Below are 18,901 nucleotides of genomic sequence, written 5' to 3'. Positions count from 1 at the left end.
CTTTTAAAAAGTGACCTCTATTTTCTCTAAAGTTTCAACCCTCTGCTACTAAAGTGACGTTATTATTCCTCATAATATTATAACGTTATTCTTGTAAAAAGATTTTTTTTCGATTACAACTTTTTTCTGTTAATACTTTGACTTTATTCTTGTAAAATTACTGCAGATTCTTCCAGTTTTGCTGTTCTTTTTTTTGGTTTTCTTGTTAAATGATCTTTGACGATAACATTAAGGCCAATCTATGAGGTCACAATTCTTTATGGTGATTGTTCTTCAAAGGGTGCAAGTTTTGTCTGACTTTAGAGGAATATTTTTTCCCAAAACTATGTTCGGATGTGAACAACGTCAGGGGCATTTGACTGAAGAAAAGATATAAGCCCACAGGCATGCGAGTGAGACAAACATTCACATTCATAATAAGCATGAAACAGTTGCCGGCTATAAAAGCTGGCGGTCTGGAAAAGGGAGAAAATGGATGCTCTTTGTTAGCACAGATGATTAAATAAATCTCCCCACTCTAATGTGGAAATTGAAGGGGCTCATACAAGTGAGCTGTCATCAAAATGAAAGGTTCCAGTGCAGCGCCAAGGAGGAATTACCTTCATCAATGAGTTCCTTTGTTGTTTTTCCTACTTTGGTCAATTTGTGGAAAACACATATTAGCTTGATTTTGTTCCTCCCAATCTAATTTGGGATGCTCAGGATGAAGGAGGTCGTTAGGGCTGTCACTATTATCCTCTCTTCGCCTCCTGCCCACATTGAAATGTTAATTCCATGGCTCCCGCAATTTTCCATCTCATCATCCATCGCAAAGGGAGCCACTCCAAGACAATTTGCCATTTGAGAGGGCTTTAGCGCATCGCTGCAAATCTCCCCGCCAGAGCTGGGAAGTGGGAAAAATGGCGATAAAGCTTCCAATTGCAACTTGGTCGTGGTGAGGAGACCGAGAGAACGAAGGTGTTTCTTTTGATGAGCATGTGTATGCTTTACATCAAGTGCGGCCCAGGGGCCATTTGTTGCCAGCAGCTGTTTTTTTGTTGGCCTAAAACCAAATTACATCAAAAAAGAACAAAATCTTCAGTAATTTCATGAGAATAAAGTCATAGCGTTAAGAGAAGAATGTTATAATTTCACCAGAATGACATCGTTATATTATGAGGGAAAATAATGTCATTTTAAGCATGAAGTTGAAATATTTTTTTTTATTTCATTTTAGTAAAGTTGTAATATTATGAAAAACAAACAAAACAAGAAATAAAATTGTAATTTGGGGAAAATTAGGTTTCGGAAAAAGTTAGAATGTTACGAGAATAAAGCCAAACAATTATGGGAATAAAGTCATAATTACGAGAAGAAAATTTACAAGAAGAAAGTTGGAATAGATGCAAAATTTCATAAAAATAACAGCAGAAATGGAAAAAAGAGCTGTAATTTTACAAGAATGAAACCAAAATATTAAGACAAAAAACTCATATTCTAACCTGAAATAAAGTCACAATTTTGCAACAATAACCCCATAATATTGAGGAAAAATAATGTCATTTTCGTGGCATAGAGTTTAAATTTTAAAGAAAGAATATGCTATTTTTTTTTTTACAAAGTTGTAAATATTATGAGAAACAAACAGAAGAAAGTTGTATTTGTTGGAAATTTTGGTTGGGGAAAGTTATAATACAGTTATGTCAGAATAAACTCTAATTATTAAAGGAATAAAGTTATAATATTACTGTCAAATTAATAGGATTATTTAAGAAAAAAGTTTAAATATTTGGAACATTAAAAAAACAACAGCAGAAATGGAAACGACAGCTGTAATTTTACGAGAATGAAGTCAAAATATTAAGACAAAAACATGAAAAAGGGCACAATTTTACAACAGAAACCTCGAAACATAATGAGGAAAAAGGGTGTAATTTTAGTAGCATAGAGTATACATATTAAATAATTAAATTTAAAAAAATTAAGTCGTAATATTATGAGAAACAAAAAAATTAAAAATAAAGTTGGAATTTTTAGAAAATTGGGTTGGGAAAAAGTTATGTAATATAATAATATGGGAATAAAGTGATCATATACAAAAAGAAAATGAATAAGATTATTTAGGAAGAACGTTTAAATAGTTGGAAAACTTTAAATAACACCAAAAATTGGGAAAAAAAAGAGCAAAGAGTGAAGTTGATGCTAATAACAGGCTTTTTCACCTACTGTATATGACAAAGCTGAGATGCAGTTTTTTCTTGAAATATGTATAACGTCTTCACATATCTACATGTGTTGCTTTACAAAATATCAAAGTGGCATCCTTTCTTTTTTCACTATGTGTCCCTCGCTGGAAAAAGTTTGGTCACCCCTGGTGTAGTTTACGCAAACTTTGTCCTGCACTGGCTGATGAGTGTGGAAAGAACACGCAAGCAGGGGGTACGTGTTGACTTCCTAATTGGTGCTTCTACCCCACTGTGTCGTATTCCTCACCTTTGTAAATACTTTATGAGGGACGCCATGATGTCTGTTTGCCTTCACACAGCCCACCCAAGCACACTAACGACACTTTGTAGGACACTTCATTGTGTAGACAAAGACAGGAAGTGCTTTTATGTGGCAGGTGTGATGTGTAGACATGTTAACCTCACTCTTGTGCTGCTTTTGGGAGGAGGATACTTCTTAGTATCTACGTGTCATCTTGTATTTAAAGGGGAATATGTGAATCTGCATTTTCAATTCAATTCTTTTGTGTTTTCATTGAATGAATGGTACTCCAAGCATCCATCCTTCCATACATCCATTTCAAACTTCGACTTCAGCTACCAGATATTATTCAAAACCATTACAGTTCTTGCAAGAGGAAAGACAAAGATCATTATCACGGCCTATTATTAGTCAAAACAATACATATTTAAACAAATGGTATGTATTTTTGCCTAATTGAAACATTTTCAAGCATAAAAGTGGCTAAATGAACTGAAATATACAGACCCTTTCCAAAAAATGAGAATGTCATGGAAAAGTTGTTTCATTTCCATAATTCCATTCAAAAAGTTAAACTTTCATAGATTATAGATTCAGGGCCCACAATTTAAACGATTTCAAGTATTTATTTGTTTATTTTTACATAATTTGGGCTTCCAGCTCATTAAACCCACGAAAACAGGAATTCAAAAAATTTGAATACTGTGAAGAATTAATTATTAATGTCTCTTCTGTTGTTGTTGCTTAATTTATTGGTATATATGTTTATGTGTTTATGTTTCTTATGTTCTTATTCTTTCATTTGTTTTCTTTCTTTTCTTGGGAGAATGAACAGAATAAGATTTTCATTGAATAGTATAACTGCTGTTTTACTATGCACATGACAATAAAACTCTCTTGTATCTTGTATCTTGTATCTTGAAATCAGCCCAAATTTTGCAGGGCATGAATGTTTTAAACTGAGTGTCACACTAATCATCTACTAAACTCAAATCACCTGCACAGGCTCCCCCAGGTGTCATTAAATTGCTTCAGTTTGGTTCAATTGTCTCAGTTGGGTTCAATATGGGGAAGACTGCAGACATGACAACTGGCCAGAAGACCATCATTGATACCCTCCATAGGATGGGTAAGCCACAAAAGTTCATAGCTAAGGAGGCTGGTTGTTCACAGAGTGCTGTGTTCAAGCACATCAATGGAAAGTCTAGAGGAAGGGCAAAATGTGGCAGGAGAAGATGCACCAGCAAAAGAGATGACCGTGGGCTTCAGCGGACTATCAAACAGGGAAGATTCAAGAATCTGGCAGAGATCCAGAAAGAGTGGAATGAGGCGGGAGTCACAGCTTCAAAAACCACCGCATTCAGACGCATCCGGGAGATGGGCTACAACTGTCGGGTTCCTCGGGTCAAGCCACTTCTGAACCTGAGCCAACGTAGGAAGCGTCTCCACTGGGCCAAGGAGAAGACGGACTGGACTGTTGGCCAGTGGTCCAAGGTCCTCTTTTCCGATGAAAGTAAAGTGTGCCTTTCATTTGGGAATCAAGGTCCAAGGGTTTGGAGGAAGACGGGTGAGGAACAGAACCCAAGCTGCCTGAGGTCCAGTGTGAAATATCCACAGTCCGTCATGATTTGGGGTGCAATGTCCGGTGCGGGTGTTGTCAACCAGTCTACCAGAATGTTTTAGAGGACTTCATGAGTCCTTCTGCTGAGGATCTGTATGGAGATGCAGATTTCATCTTCCAGCAGGACCTGGCCCCTGCCCATACCGCCAGAAGCACCAAAACCTGGTTTGATGCCCATGCCATCACAGTGCTTGACTGGCCAGCCAACTCACCGGACCTAAACCCCATTGAGAATCTATGGGGTATTCTCAAGAGGAAAATGAGGGGCACCAGACCCAACAACAAAGAAGAGCTGACAGCAAGCATCAAGGAAATCTGGGCTTCCATAACTCCCAGGCAATGCCACAGGCTGATTGCTTCAATGCCACGTGGCATCGAGGCAGTGATTAAGGCAAAGGGATTCCCAACCAAGTATTGAAGATTGACATATCGTTTTGAAAGTACCATATATTGATTGATTTGATGTGATCCTAATTTCATTCTTTTTTTTCCTGCAAAAACTGAGAAGTAAATGGTGATTTCTTCACAGTATTCAAATTTTTTGATTTCCTGTTTTCGTGGGTTTTATGAGCTTGGAAACCCAAATTACGAAAAAAATTGTTTAAATTGCGGGCCCTGAATCTATAATTTATGAAAGTTTCACTTTTTGAATGGAATTATGGAAATTAAACAACTTTTCCATGACATTCAATTTTTTTGGAAAGGGTCTGTAAATATAAGGCATTCAGAAGACGCATTGAAATTGTGAATGTAGTATCCTACATTGGTCACTAGGTGTCAGTAATTGTTGCACAAGCAACAGGCACAACAATAATAACAATAATAACATACTAATAATAATCAGTAATAATAACACAGGCTACTAACCCACGACTAGCTAAAACTCAACTCTGAACCCCTGACGTCACTTCCTGTTCGCCAGCCATTCTGCTCCCCTACTAGCACTGGAAAACATTTACTGCGACACACAATAGTTCTATTTATGTCATAAATGTCTCATTTTCTCTGAATAATATGAATGTAAAGGTAACTATAGGGGTGTTATTTTATGTCTAGAGGGCTGGTTAAAAAATGTATTAGTGGCAAACAGGTTTTCTATCCTTTAACTACCAAAATATTCAATTTATAAATAAGGAATCCTACTTCACGGAAATCACTGCCAGCTGTGGAACCAAATAACTGCGATAAACAAGGCATTACTGTACTCCTCTCACATTCCAGCAACCATTTTTATTACCATTATACTTCACACTTGTATATACGTTTAGAGTAGTCACTGTACAGCTTGTATAGCTGCATGGATTTGGTTGCTTGTCATCTTGGAGGTGTGTTTGGTGTCTTTATTATTAGCTTCCCAAAAGAGGAGATTGTGCTCTGCTTCACAACGTTTAGCTTCAGCAAACCACAGCTCCCCAGTGTCAGCAGCGCTCATGCAGCCCCAGACCGTAAGGCTGCCACTTGACTGTAGGCTAGACAAAATTATCTTTGCACTCACTATTTAGACAGTAATGGCTGTGTGTATAGTAACGCTATACTGCTACATGTGAGGGTGTCCTCATTTCTGTTAGACATCTGTTTTATGAGTTTGGAACATTGAAATAAAAAAGGACAGCGTGTCTTTCTGTGTGCCAGTTCCAGTCCACCTGCCTCTTTCATGCCATCTGGTGGCCACGTGGGAGGGCTTGTGTCCATTTGTCCAGAAAAAGAGGCAGTGTTGTAGAAAAGGAGTGGGGGGGAAAGGTGAAGGTGTGGGAGGAAAGGGAATGGAACGATGAGAGAGGACAGCTTGGAAGAATTGTCAAGGCCCCGAGGCAGATGGAGACGCCTGGAAGGAGCACCTGTGAGGCTGAACAGAGCAGATAAGAGCACATGGGAATGTGGGGAATGGAGATAGGCAAGAAATGGGAAAAATGTGAGCAAAAAGGAAGAAGAACCCCGGTCGAATGTTTTTATTGTTTATCAGCTTCATCGCCATTTTGTATTTTGTAGGAAAATTATATACGGTACAGACCAAAATGAAAATATGATTGGAAAAATGAGCATCGAAAAGGAGAAAATAAGCTCTCTGGAACAAAACAAGACATGCCGTGCTTAGTTAGTAGTTTGTCATTTTTGGAACGCTGGGAGTTTTAAGTGCTGCTCATGTACGGCTATTACCATCTATTGCTGGGGTGTCCACACTTTCTCCAGCGAGGGGCCACGTAGTGAAAAATGAAACTTTGATATGTTGTGAAACAACATATGTAGATGCAGTATGCTCAGATGTTATCTATAGTTCAAGAAAAAACTGCATGTCAGCTTTGTCATACAGGTGAAATGATTAGTATGAACTTCAGTCTTTCCTCTTTTTTCCCCCATTTGTGCTGTGTTTTTTTTTTTATTCCAATTTTAATTAAATTTTCTAAATATTTCACCTAGGGCTGTCAAACATAGCGCGTTAACGGACATAATTAACTGATTTCATCACTTACATTAGATTTTTTTTGTCATTAATGCATGTGTATCATGTCAAGCCTCATCTCCCCGTTATGACCACGTTAGCATCCCCACAGACTCACACAGAGTCTGACTTGAATAACTTTATCCTGACCTGAACACATCAACAGCAGAGCAATTCAACCACCATATATGTATCTCCAACTCACAAACACGTCTCTAGTCCGCCTCAGAACACTTGCTCATTGTCACAGCAAGGTGCGTTCACGTACACTTTGGAAATAACAACACTTATGCCCCACTGGGGGCATGACAGAAAATAACTAGGATTCACTGCACTAACGTAACTCTTACTGCGGAAGTACAATTTGCTGCATTTAAGTGTGCTCGTGCTAAGTTACATGGTGTCTTTGAAGGCAACCCTTCAAGTGGCTCCTAACAACGCTGTTAAAGTGTGAGTCAAATGTTATGCTACTAGTAAAGAGGCTAGTGTTAGACAAATACGTTTGCAGACATGTGTGCTTGGTTTAAACTTTAGGTTCATTTGGAGCTGTATGCATACAAATATATTTAATTGTGTCCTGTCCTTTTGTTCATGAAATACTGCAAAAGTGGGTATACTTCACACATATTGGCAAATGGTGATTAACCATGATTAATTAATTCGAAAACTGATTAATGTGATTAATATTTGTTATCATTTCACGGCCCTATTTTCAACTTTCTTCTTGAATAATCGTCACATATTTTCTTCTCGTAATATTATGACTTCATTCCCACAATATTTTTACTTTATTCTTGCAACATTATAAAAAAAATTACAAGTGTATTTATTGTTTTGTTTGTTTGTCATATAACAACATTTGAAAAAAGCTCTCTTTAATATTTCCAGCTCTCCAATATCTCCAAGCTACTAAAATGACATTGTTTTTCCTCATAGTATTACGAGTTTATTCTCGTAAAATTCCTTTTTTTTTTTTGTTTTTTGTTTTTTTCGTCTGTTTTCCTCTCAGTATTTTGACTTTATTCTCGTAAAATTTGTTAGTTTTTTTTAAATACGTTTTTTTTTTTCCATTTGTGCTGTTGTTTTTCCCTCCAACAATTTTAACTTTTTTCTTGTAAATTTTCTTCTTGTATTTCTGACTTCCATCCATTTATTTTCTATGCCACTTATCCTCTTTATGGTCCAGAGACTTTGGGCAAGAGGCGGGTACACCCTGGCTGGTCGCCAGCCAATTGCAGGACACATATAGACAAACAACCATTCACACTCACATTCATACCTTTGGACAATTTAGAGTCACCAATTAACCTCACCTGCATGTTTTTGGAATGTGGGAGGAAGCCGGAGTACCAGGAGATAAGCCAGGGAGAACATGCAAAACTCCACACAGAGATGCCCAAGCGGGGATTCGAACCCAGATCTTCCCGATCTTCTGACTGTGTGACCAAAATGCTAACCACTTGGCCAAAGGGCGGCCCATTTGTGAATTTATCCCAGTGATATTTTGACTTTATTCCTGTAACATTAGCACTTTTTTTCAAATTTTCCAAAAATTACAAATGTAATCATTGTTTTGTTTGTTTCTCATAATATTATGAAAAAAACATTTTTTTTTAAATATTCCAACTCCACGCTACCAAAATGACATTATTTTTCCTCGCAACATTGCAAGTTTATTCTTGTAAAATTCTCATTAGATTCCGACTTTTTTCTCACCATATTTTGACTTTATTCTTGTAAAATCACAGCAAAATTGTTTTTCCCCAAACAATTTCAACTTTCTTCTTGTAAATGTTCATCTTGGAATTCTGACTGATTATTCCCATAATAATTTGACTTTATTCATGTCACATTATAACTTTTTTCTGCAACATAATTTTCTACAAATTACAAATGTATTTGTTGTTTTGTTTTGTTTGTTTCTCCTTACAACAGTAAAAAAAAACTCCAATAAGACCAATCCGGTCTTTATGTCACATTGCTGAAGTTCCAAACTACATTTTGGGCTGTGAACGTATTACACTAATGTGCATTCCGTATGAACGGTTGGGGTTTTTTCTATGAGGCAACAGCACCCTCTACCTGTGAACATGTGTAATGTCTTCCTTTAATGTTATTTTTGTAATATACTGAGTCCACACGGGTTTTTTTGACTGTTCCGCTGACTCAACACTTTGTATCACGGCTTGTTAAGATGACACCCAGGCTCTCGCAAATGAAGCGTCTGCTATTAATACACCAGCCGGCAGGCACTCACGGAAGGGGGAAATGGTGTCATGGCCTAAAAATAAAGCTGCCATGACAACCTGGAGAAGAAGTTCTAACAAGATGTGTTGTTTTCTCTTCTATTTCAGGCCCAAAAGAATGAGAGAGAGTCCATCAGGCAGAAGTTGGCCCTGGGCAGTTTCTTTGACGATGGACCGGGCATCTACACCAGTTGCAGCAAGAGCGGCAAACCAAGTTTGTCGTCACGGTAACGTCACGTCGTCTCACCGACTACCTTTAAATTACATTTGCGGGCTCTTGTGTTAGGTTTTTTTTGTGTGTGTGTGTGTGTGGGGGGGGGGGGGGGGGGGGGGGGGGGGGTGTTGGTTCCTGCAGGAATCCTCTCTCAAATACAAGCCGCTGTTATTATATCCTTATTTAAATAAACAAATGACGCAGCTACCTAAATACAGCAGAGGGACAAACGAGAGCTAACAGGAAGTGCACATTTTTCACACTCACTTCCCAAAATGCACTTACATAAAATCAAAAAAGACATTTCCTTCAGGTACAAATACATTGCTAGCTATAAAATGTGTATATTTATAACAAAATTCACAAAAATAAGGCTTGTATTTGCTTTTTTTTTTTTTAATCGCTAGCAAATTGGGTAGCTCCTGTTCATCTATGCTGGCCAAATTTGGAGTTCAAGTTCATTTTTGTTTGTTGAATAGTTTTTATCTGACTGGGAATTACACAAGAAAGTGGCACAAAGGCAGTAGGAAGCTGTGGTATTCATGAAAAATATTACTTTCATGTGAAAGAGTGTTTTGGACTTGGAACGTTTCATCTAAATGTAAAAAGTAATTTTAAAAAAACAGCAATGTTTTTAAATGTCTTCAATCTTTTGCCACGTTTTTTTTATTTCCCTTTCACTGAATTAAAATGTACTTCTTAGTCAGGCTATGAACAACTTCAAGGAAAAGTGCACTTTTTGGGGGGATTTTGCCCATCATCCACAATCCTTATGTGAGACATGAATACACGTCTTTTGCATTTCTTTGCGTTCTAAAGATATAAAAACAGCTAAAAAGAGGCAGCTAATTAATGCATATAACGGGACGCGTCTCATTCTGCCTAAAAAGCCTGCTATTAAAACACCTCCCAAAACCACCAACACGCTTTTATGGTTTTATATCCATGCTGTGAGCATGTAGTAACATGTAGTAACAGTCATGATTACATGCAATACTTACAGTATTTTGCAGTATTTTGGTCATTTTAAGCATTTGCGGAACTTCCTTCCTGGGGGCATTGATTTCACGTAGCAACATAGAAAGGAACGCTACACTTAGCATTAACTTTTCCAAACCTAAAAACAAAAACATAGCCGCAATGGTGGCAGATCCAATATGTAGCGTTACCTCTCGGTAGTGGATGCTTTCTGAGCGCATCACTGACACGCTGTGGGCGAGTGTGTGGTGAAGCTCGTCTCTAGCCCGCTATTAGCTAGCCGGTGTGGTGAGGTGAGGTGTCACTACACCACTAAAAAAGTTCTTTGTTGTAACAATGTTAATAACGATAATAATAACAATGGTTCGTGGATGACGGGCAAAATTTGTAAAAAAAAAAAAAAAAAAGTGCAGTTTTCTTTTCAGTTTGGTCAGGATAACTTAACTTTAGCTAACTAGCTAGCTCGATGGATTGATACTTGTACTTCAAAATGAGTTCATTTTTATGGCGTATCTACACTAATTTACTGATACAGTGGAACCTCAGCGAGCGATAAATGTCGACAATTTACACCAAAATTTTGCCTCAGTTTGCCGATATTTTCCGGTTAGCGTGCAATATGGCGCGTGACGTCTTGTTGTGTTATCTCACTGTGTGAGTCCAGTTGTGCTCTTAATGTATTTTTATCACAAAAAGTCCTTGTTAGCATACTTAACTCACTTGCAAAATGGCAACCGGAACTGGAGGTCATCTTTGTTGCTCGTTTATGATATCATCAGCGGTTGGCTCTCGAGAATTTTAACACAAAACCCGTTTTTATACTTTTAAATAAATAAAACAATTGTAAATGCATATAAATGAAGGGGATAAATGGACATTTAGGGTCCTCTTCAACACCACCTTCCTGTTTTAGTCCTCAATAATCCAAGTTATTTCTTGAATTTTCACCTTCTTTGTCAAAATGCTGCCACTTGCATCTTTCTTTGGCTCCATTTTGGGTTATTGAGGTGAGAAACACGAATTGAATTTCAAGAAATAACCGGAAGATGGTGTTGAAGAGGAAGGTGTGGATCTTGCTACCATACGTGTCTTGGGAACAGTCACGTCAACAATCATGTCTGCAAGGAAGGTAGAAGTAACCTTAAATGTTTCTTTCTCCCTTTCATTCATCATTTATATGCATTTCCAACGGATTCTGCATGTAAGACTATAATTGTAAAACTATAAAAACATGCGTTGACATGTTTGGATTCATTGGACTTACATTATTTCTTACGGGAAAAATGGATTCGGTTAGCATCCGTTTTGCTTCTGGAGCAAGTGAATGATGCTAACCAAGGTTTCACTTTATTTAAATCACTAAAGTCTTTTGGTCTAGTCTTCCAAAAAGTTTCGAAGCGTCTATATTTGGAAAAAGACACAGCACTTTTGGAACCAGACTGCTCAACATGCACGATCCTATTTTAATCAGTAGTGATCTCGGCTGTGTGCTTAATCAGAGCTGTGTTTGTAATTACTGCGCTGAAAAAGCAGATTATTGATCCACATTCAGCGCTCCATGCCCACCTGTGGTCGTATCCGCTCAGCCCCGCCTGGTGTCTGCGATGTCGGACCAGGACTCCCTGCTGCATGCTGCAGCGACCTGTATCAAAGACAAGAGAGAGATTAAAAACACGAGAACCTATTGAGTGTGTGCTCATGGTGTATTTTGGAATCACAGATTCGTTTTTTTGTACCCCGTGCGCCCCGGCTACAGGCTGCAGAGCGGCATGAACCTGCAGATATGCTTCGTCAACGACAGCGGCAGCGACAAGGACAGCGATGCGGACGACAGCAAGACGGAGACCAGCCTGGATACGCCCCTGTCCCCCATGGTACGACTACTGTGACACCAGACTCTCATGGATATTCAATATGGATCGGTTTTAGCAGCCATATGGACGTCTTTGCCTGCCTTTTCTGGCCTGTTAACCAATTCCCGAGCAGCAAATGAGAAAGGAATTGGAATACGCTCAGCGAGGCCACGGATGACTGGCCGCATTAACCTCCTGTCAGCCCGAAACGCAGTTAACACAACGAGAGGGAAATGTTCATCCTGACTCTGCTGCTAATGTACAATGATTACCTTCCACTGTATGATGAAAGGATGCAACTTTGCCACTTTGATATTTGGTAAAGCAACACATGTAGATATGCTAAGAAGTTATATATAGTTCAAGAAAAAACTACATCTCAGCCTAGTCATTCATATAGGTGAAAAAACATATTGTAAAAAAGCACTCTTTTTTCCCCATTTTTGCTGTTTTTTTGCATTTAAATAAATAAATAATCTTAAATAGTCTTTGTAATTTTTTTATTGTAATAAGACTTTATTCCCATAATTTTTGGACTTTAATCTCACAATATTATAACTTTTTCCCCAATGTAATTTTTCCAAAATGACAACTTTATTTAGTTTAGTTTGTTTCTCATATTACGACTTTTTAGAATGCATTTTTTATTTACAGTAATATGTCAACTCTATGCTACTAAAATGACGTTGTTTTCCCTCATAATATTACAAGTTTATTCTTGTAAAATTGTGACTTTTTTATCGCTAAAATATGACTTTTTACTCTTAATATTTTGACATTATTCTGTAAAATTACAGCAGTTTTTTTCATTTTTGCTGTTTTTTTTATTTTCCAACTATATCATATTTATTCTTGTAAATTTTCTATTTGAAATTACTACTTTATTTATAATATTAATATTTTGACTTTATTTATGTAACATTCTAACATTTCCCATAAATAACAATTTTATGTGTGTGGTTTTGTTTTTGTTTTTTTTATAATATTACGACTAATAATAATATGACTTAAAAAAATACGATTTTAGCTTTATGCTACTAAAATTACGTTCTTTTTTATTCTCATAACATTAAACCTTTTCTTTTTCTTAATATTTTGACTTTATTCTTGTAAAATGACAACTTTTTTTTCATTTTTGCTGTTGATTTTTTATTTTCCAACTATTTCAACTTTCTTCTTGTAGATTACAACTTTTTTCCCTTCATTTTTGACTTTATTTTTGTAAAAATAATGAAGATTTTTTTTTTGTTAGTTTTATTGTTACATTATATTTTTAACAATGTGCCGTGGGCCAATAAAAAAAAAAAGCCGCTGTCTGCAAATGGCCCCCAGGCCACACTTTGAACACCCCTGCGATAAGGATTATGAGACATGTTTATTTATACACTATTTGGAAGCTAAATCGCTGATCTGTATGACCTATAAAAAAGTGTCCTTCCTTAAACAGTGCAAGGGTATGCCATTCAAACTTTGTCGCTAACCAAAACAGCAGCACCCATCGAGGAACGTTTGTCAGATGAATGAAAGTGTGGAGTCTTAGCAGCTGCCACTCGACTATTATAACATTTTGGGTATTATTACTATTCTAAAAATGCATACAATGCCCCCATGGACACAGTTGAGTTAAAAAGCCCCCTGGAGACTACTGTATATGAGGAAATACGTATATGTCAGAAAGAATAAAAACAGCACCATCTGCTGGGCCATTTCCTCCTATGCAAAATCTTCACTCTTTATTACAGTTGATCACAATCCATTTAATGCCACATCTCGTCTTTCTTTCTGTCTGTACGCCTCCCCGCCTCTGTCGCCGTGCAGTCCAAGCAGAGTTCGTCCTACTCGGACAGGGACACCACGGAGGAGGACTCGGAGTCCCTGGAGGACATGGACTTCCTGAGTCGACAGAAGAAGCTGCAGGCGGAGGCCAAGCTGGCGTTGGCCATGGCTAAGCCCATGGCCAAGATGCAGGTGGAGGTGGAGAAACAGAATCGTAAAAAGTCGCCGGTGGTTGATCTGGTGAGTAGAAGACGACGTCATGTTTGTCATGGACATCCGCTTTCACCGTGTTGTGATGATGTCACAGGGGCCCTCCCTTCCTCTGCCCACATTTAGAGGAAGGAAACGGCAATACCAGTCATCATTATTTCATCCTTTTTTTTCTGGCTGGCTGCCTCCCCAGGAGCATACATAAACACACACACACGCTCAATACGTACACGCATTGCATTTCCACATGGATTTGCAGCCTTTACTTATTCACAAAAGTGCAGGGAGGCTCGGCCCGCTCCATCCATAATTCATGCAGAGGAAAGCATTGGCTGTGTGTTGAGGAATGTAGCCGTGCTCAGCAGTCAGACAGCATCACTGTCACTTCCTGGGAAAAACACACAAAGAATATTCCAAATGATCAAGGCCACAGCTGCCTAAGGCGTCCTCAATAATACAAAGAAAGCTATCACACTGCACTGTATAACGTGCGTGAGCTGGCCTTTTCACGCTTTGACTAACATTATAAAAGACGGTTTTCAACGTCGTGCTTAGGTGAATGTGCATCGTTCGCTGCTCATTCCGTTTATCATCATTCGGCCTTGCAGCCAGGACCATTCTAGTTATAGTACCCAGTGACAAAAAATAGTTCAAATGACTTGGAATGAGTTTTTAATGTAAATAGGTCTTATTTCCAATAATATAGTGTACAGAACTAAATTGGTGTCTTTTCAAGAAAAAAGTCTGACTATTACAGTGGTTCTTAACCTGGGTTCGATCGAACCCTAGGGGTTCGGTGAGTCGGTCCCAGGGGTTCGGCGGAGCCTCCACCACGGAGGTTAAGACATACCGGACCCATCGTGTCAATTCGTGATGACACGCCGCCGCTTAGCCATCACTGGCTGCAGATAATCACATTACATTGCTTGCCTTGGCCAATCAGTGCTGCGAAGAATTTAGCGTGCTCATGGTGCGTTCCATTTGTACTTGGAAGACAGAATTTCCGAGTTCCTAGCGGGAGCACCCGACTGAAACTCCCCCCCCCGAAGTCGGAATGTTCAACTTGTAAGTCAGAGCATCCACACCACCTCTGAGTTAACAATCAATGATGGTTGCCTCGTGTGTAAACGCTAAATAATCAATAAACAATTTATAAAAAATATTGATGTAGTGTGAAGTTTTTCTGACTTGGCAACTGGAACGCTTTTAACTCGGAGATCACGTCACTCTCACTCCGACTTCCCAGTTCCGAGTACAAATGAAACGCACCATCAAGTAGTCAACGTGTGACTGATGTGGTAGCACGTCGTGTGATTTCGTTGTTAATATTTTAATCCATACTAACTACAGTATGTCGAGCAAAAAAAGGAAGTGGTGGGACGAATATGTACAGCATGGATTCACATGTATCACGAACCGTGATGGGAGTCAGCGTCCTGTCTCTGTCATTTTGTGCGCCAGTAAACAAACATACCTACAAACAAACATAAACCTATGTCTTGAATTTGAAAAAAATATACAGTATATTTTATTTTTCACTAGAAAGAAAGAAGGGTGGGCATATGAAATTGATGGGGTTCGGTACCTCCAACAAGGTTAAGAAGAAGTCATAATTTGAACAAATGTCAAAATTTCCACACAGAAATGATAGAAAACAAAACCAGCCTCTGTCTTTCTCGAGAGACTATTTTTTCCTAGACTATTTACACTTTTATTCTTGTAAAATTATGACTTTTTTGCATAGTAGCACATATGTATTGTATTGTAAAATTAGGACTTTATTTTCATGATATTAACTGTTTTTTGGTAATTAATCATGACTTTATTCTTGCATAATTAAAGTTTTGTAGTAATATTACAAATCTATTCTCATTAAATTATGACTTTATTCTTGCAAATATTTAGACTTTTATTCTCGTAAGATTATGACTTTTTTTGCATAGTAGCAAAAAAATTAAAATTGGGACTTCATTTTCATGATGTTACAACTTTTTTTCGGTAATTAATCACGACTTTGTTCTTGTAAAATTACTGTTTTCTAGTTATGTTCCAAATGTATTCTCATGAAAATATGACCTTTTTTTCTTCTAACAGTTTTTTGCAACTTGAAATTAGGACTTTTTGGCATAGTAGCACATACTGTATATAATGAGGGAACTCTTTTTCTGTAATGTATCACAGCTTTATTCTCGTATACTGTATCACTTTTTAATTTTTTGTGTGTGTGTGTTTAATATAAATAATTTAAACTATCTTCCTGTAAATTTTCTTCTCGTAATTATGACTTTTATATTTTGACTTTATTTTCATAACATTATGCTTTATTACTGGCCCATGCCGCATTCTAAAAATACAATTAAACAAGAAAAGGGGGGGGGGAAAACTGCAAAAATTAAAAAAAAAAGAAAACCAGCAGCAAGAATAAAGTTTAAATATTAGGAGGATAACATAATAATATTATCTCAAAGAAGTTGTCATTTTACGAGAATAAAATCCTAAGATTATGAGAAAAAACATAATTCTTAAAATAAAAATAAATAATGAATTACAAATAAAATGTACTCTATTTTCATATTAGTAGGAAAAAACATAGTTCTTAAAATAAAAAATTCAACACATTAAATTACATCCATCCATCCATCCATTTTCTATACCGCTTCTTCCTCATTAGGGTCGCGGGCATTAAATTACAATTAAAATTAATTAAAGTTGAAGTATAAAAGAAAAAAGACGTTATTTTCTTCGGAAAAAATATATTATGAGAGAAGCACTCGGAGAGCGCAGACCTTCGCCAAGTGCCATAGCTCTCCCCCGTATTGTGATTCACACCAAAATAATAATCCTACATTTTTTTGGATCAGTCTTTGATATTTTGGAGAACCTGTTGGAAACTCGTCCTGTACTTTTTCGACGGAGGTCATGTTTTTATCTGTTTCATTTATCTGTTTGTTTTTTTGTGCTCAAAATAACTTGAAAAGTTCAGAATGGATTTGGATTAAATTTTCAGGAATTGTCGGACATGGGGATATGGAAGAACTGGTTACATTTTGGGGGTGATCTGGATTGCCGTCTGGATCCAGGATGTTTTTTAAAGGATTCTTTAACATTGTGAGGTAGGACCATTTTCGACTTTTGTGCATATAATGCCACAAAAAATGGTCAGGGCACTTGGAAAAAAAAATACAGGTCAAGTTTCCAACAGGTTCTGCAAAATATGAAAGTCTGATCTAAAAAATGTAGGATTATTATTTTGGTGTGAATCGCAATAATGGGGGGGAACTACGGCGCTTGGCGAAGGTCTGTGCTCTCCGAGTGCTTCTCTCATTATATATATATTTTTAAATAATAAACAAATGACATTACAAATAAAATTAATTAAATTTCAAATTGAAGTATATAAAAAGCCCTTATTTAGATAATATTATGAGGAAAAAACATGATTCAAATAAATAATAAAGAAATGAAATTACAAATAAAATGAATTATAGTTAAAGTTGAAATATTGAAGAAAAACATCGTTATATTTATAATATTATGAAGGAAAAAACAACAATTATTCAAATAAAAAATAATAAATAAATCAATTAAATTACAATTAATTGAAATATTGAAGAAAAACAATGCTATTTTCTAAAGTTGTCATATTATGTGAAACAAAACAAAACAGAAAATAAAAATGCAATTTTTGATAATACAAGAATAAAGTCACAACATTATGGCAAGATGAACACGACAAGAAAAATAAAATCATTCAAGTGTAATTAAAGAGAAAAAGTTGGTATTCCTAATATGCTTTGTCACTGCTGTCACAAAGCTGAAATGCAGGCTGCTTTTTCTTTAAGTTTGGACACCCCCGGTGTAGTGGTTCACTGGGTAGACTTCCTATAGCGCCAGTGTGGGTTCACCTCCCAGTAATGGGTGAATCACTACGGTAAACAATCAGTGACTCACGAACTGCATATTTGAATGTACAGTAGAGTAAATCAGACAGAACAAAAGAGAGTCCTTTCAGTTCCTCAATATGATATTGACTCACTGTTGTCGAGCCGCCTCGTAGTGCACAGTATTACGTAAATATGTTTAGACACAAACTCAAAGGTTGGGTCAGCACCTGTGGCGGCTCGAGTGAGGGTTTCCCATCACACTGTCTTAGTGATGTTTTTGTTTTTTAATTGTATAACATAACCTCTTCCTTTATCACAGAGACACGCTGACAAAGTGAAAGTAAAAGAGTGCACTTAAGTATTTACTTGGCCACAAGTGTATTTTTTTTAATCTGTGCCTTATGCAGCAGCAAACTGCAGGAAGCGCACTGCTGCCCTCAGTGCTCGATTAGGCACGCGAACGTGTCACGGGGTTTACATGCACGTCCTGTCATTTCACTGTGAAGTCATCCTCCTCTGATACGTGATATATGTTATGTATTTTGCATATCCTATCAATTAAGCATCTGATGATTCATTTTACTCTACACTTTAAGTATATGTATTCATGTTTTATTTATGTATTTTAACATGCCACCTAAATAGCCGCAGTGGTTTTACTCATTTTTTCCAGCATTAAATGAATTTCTGTTCAACGTCAACAATTTTAAATATTGTACAGTAGACGCCCCTCCAACGTAAATAATCCGTTCCGAGAACCTTTATGTTGTAGGGTTTTTATGTTATACGAAGCGTAAAATACATGTAAATAGTCTAATCCGTTCCAAGATCTTCCCAAACTCACCCCTTTGGTCCTTCAAAATATTCAAAGTCCACCAAATATGGTGGGAAAACATAAGAAAACGTTAGCATAAACATCGTAGAGTAACATTCCAATATAAAATAAGGTAATAAATAAGATTACTGTCAATGAATAAAACTGAAAAACAAAAACAATCTTACCGTTCACGAGATGTCTTGATCAGGAGCGCAAGTGGAGGCAGGAAGGAGGAGAAGGACTAGCCTGAGTCGAAACGCGACTCAAAGAGTCTAAGAGTCAGCTGGTCTCACAGACAAACACACACGCACTACACAATAATGCTGTGTGCAAAATTTTAATTTGTAACTTAACTTAATTGTTTAAGTTAGATTCAGGGCGACTACGAAGAGGAAG

The 18,901-nt window shown here is 37.2% G+C and overlaps 1 protein-coding gene across 5 annotated transcripts in view; it reads left to right on the top strand.

The window, feature by feature from the left end:
• The window catches only part of schip1 (schwannomin interacting protein 1), a 369,798-nt gene that overhangs the window by 342,295 nt on the left and 8,602 nt on the right, over window positions 1–18,901 (top strand). For all 5 annotated transcript variants that reach the window (XM_054793942.1, XM_054793943.1, XM_054793944.1 and 2 more), the window contains 3 exons: window positions 8,882–9,000; window positions 11,722–11,839; window positions 13,637–13,834. In XM_054793942.1, the coding sequence (XP_054649917.1) occupies window positions 8,882–9,000; window positions 11,722–11,839; window positions 13,637–13,834 (435 nt within the window). The remainder of the gene's footprint in view (window positions 1–8,881; window positions 9,001–11,721; window positions 11,840–13,636; window positions 13,835–18,901) is intronic.

Source organism: Dunckerocampus dactyliophorus, chromosome 12, assembly GCF_027744805.1.
Source record: "Dunckerocampus dactyliophorus isolate RoL2022-P2 chromosome 12, RoL_Ddac_1.1, whole genome shotgun sequence".
In the NCBI taxonomy this organism is placed as follows: Eukaryota; Metazoa; Chordata; class Actinopteri; order Syngnathiformes; family Syngnathidae; genus Dunckerocampus; species Dunckerocampus dactyliophorus.
This window is presented reverse-complemented; position numbering and strand designations above follow the sequence as displayed.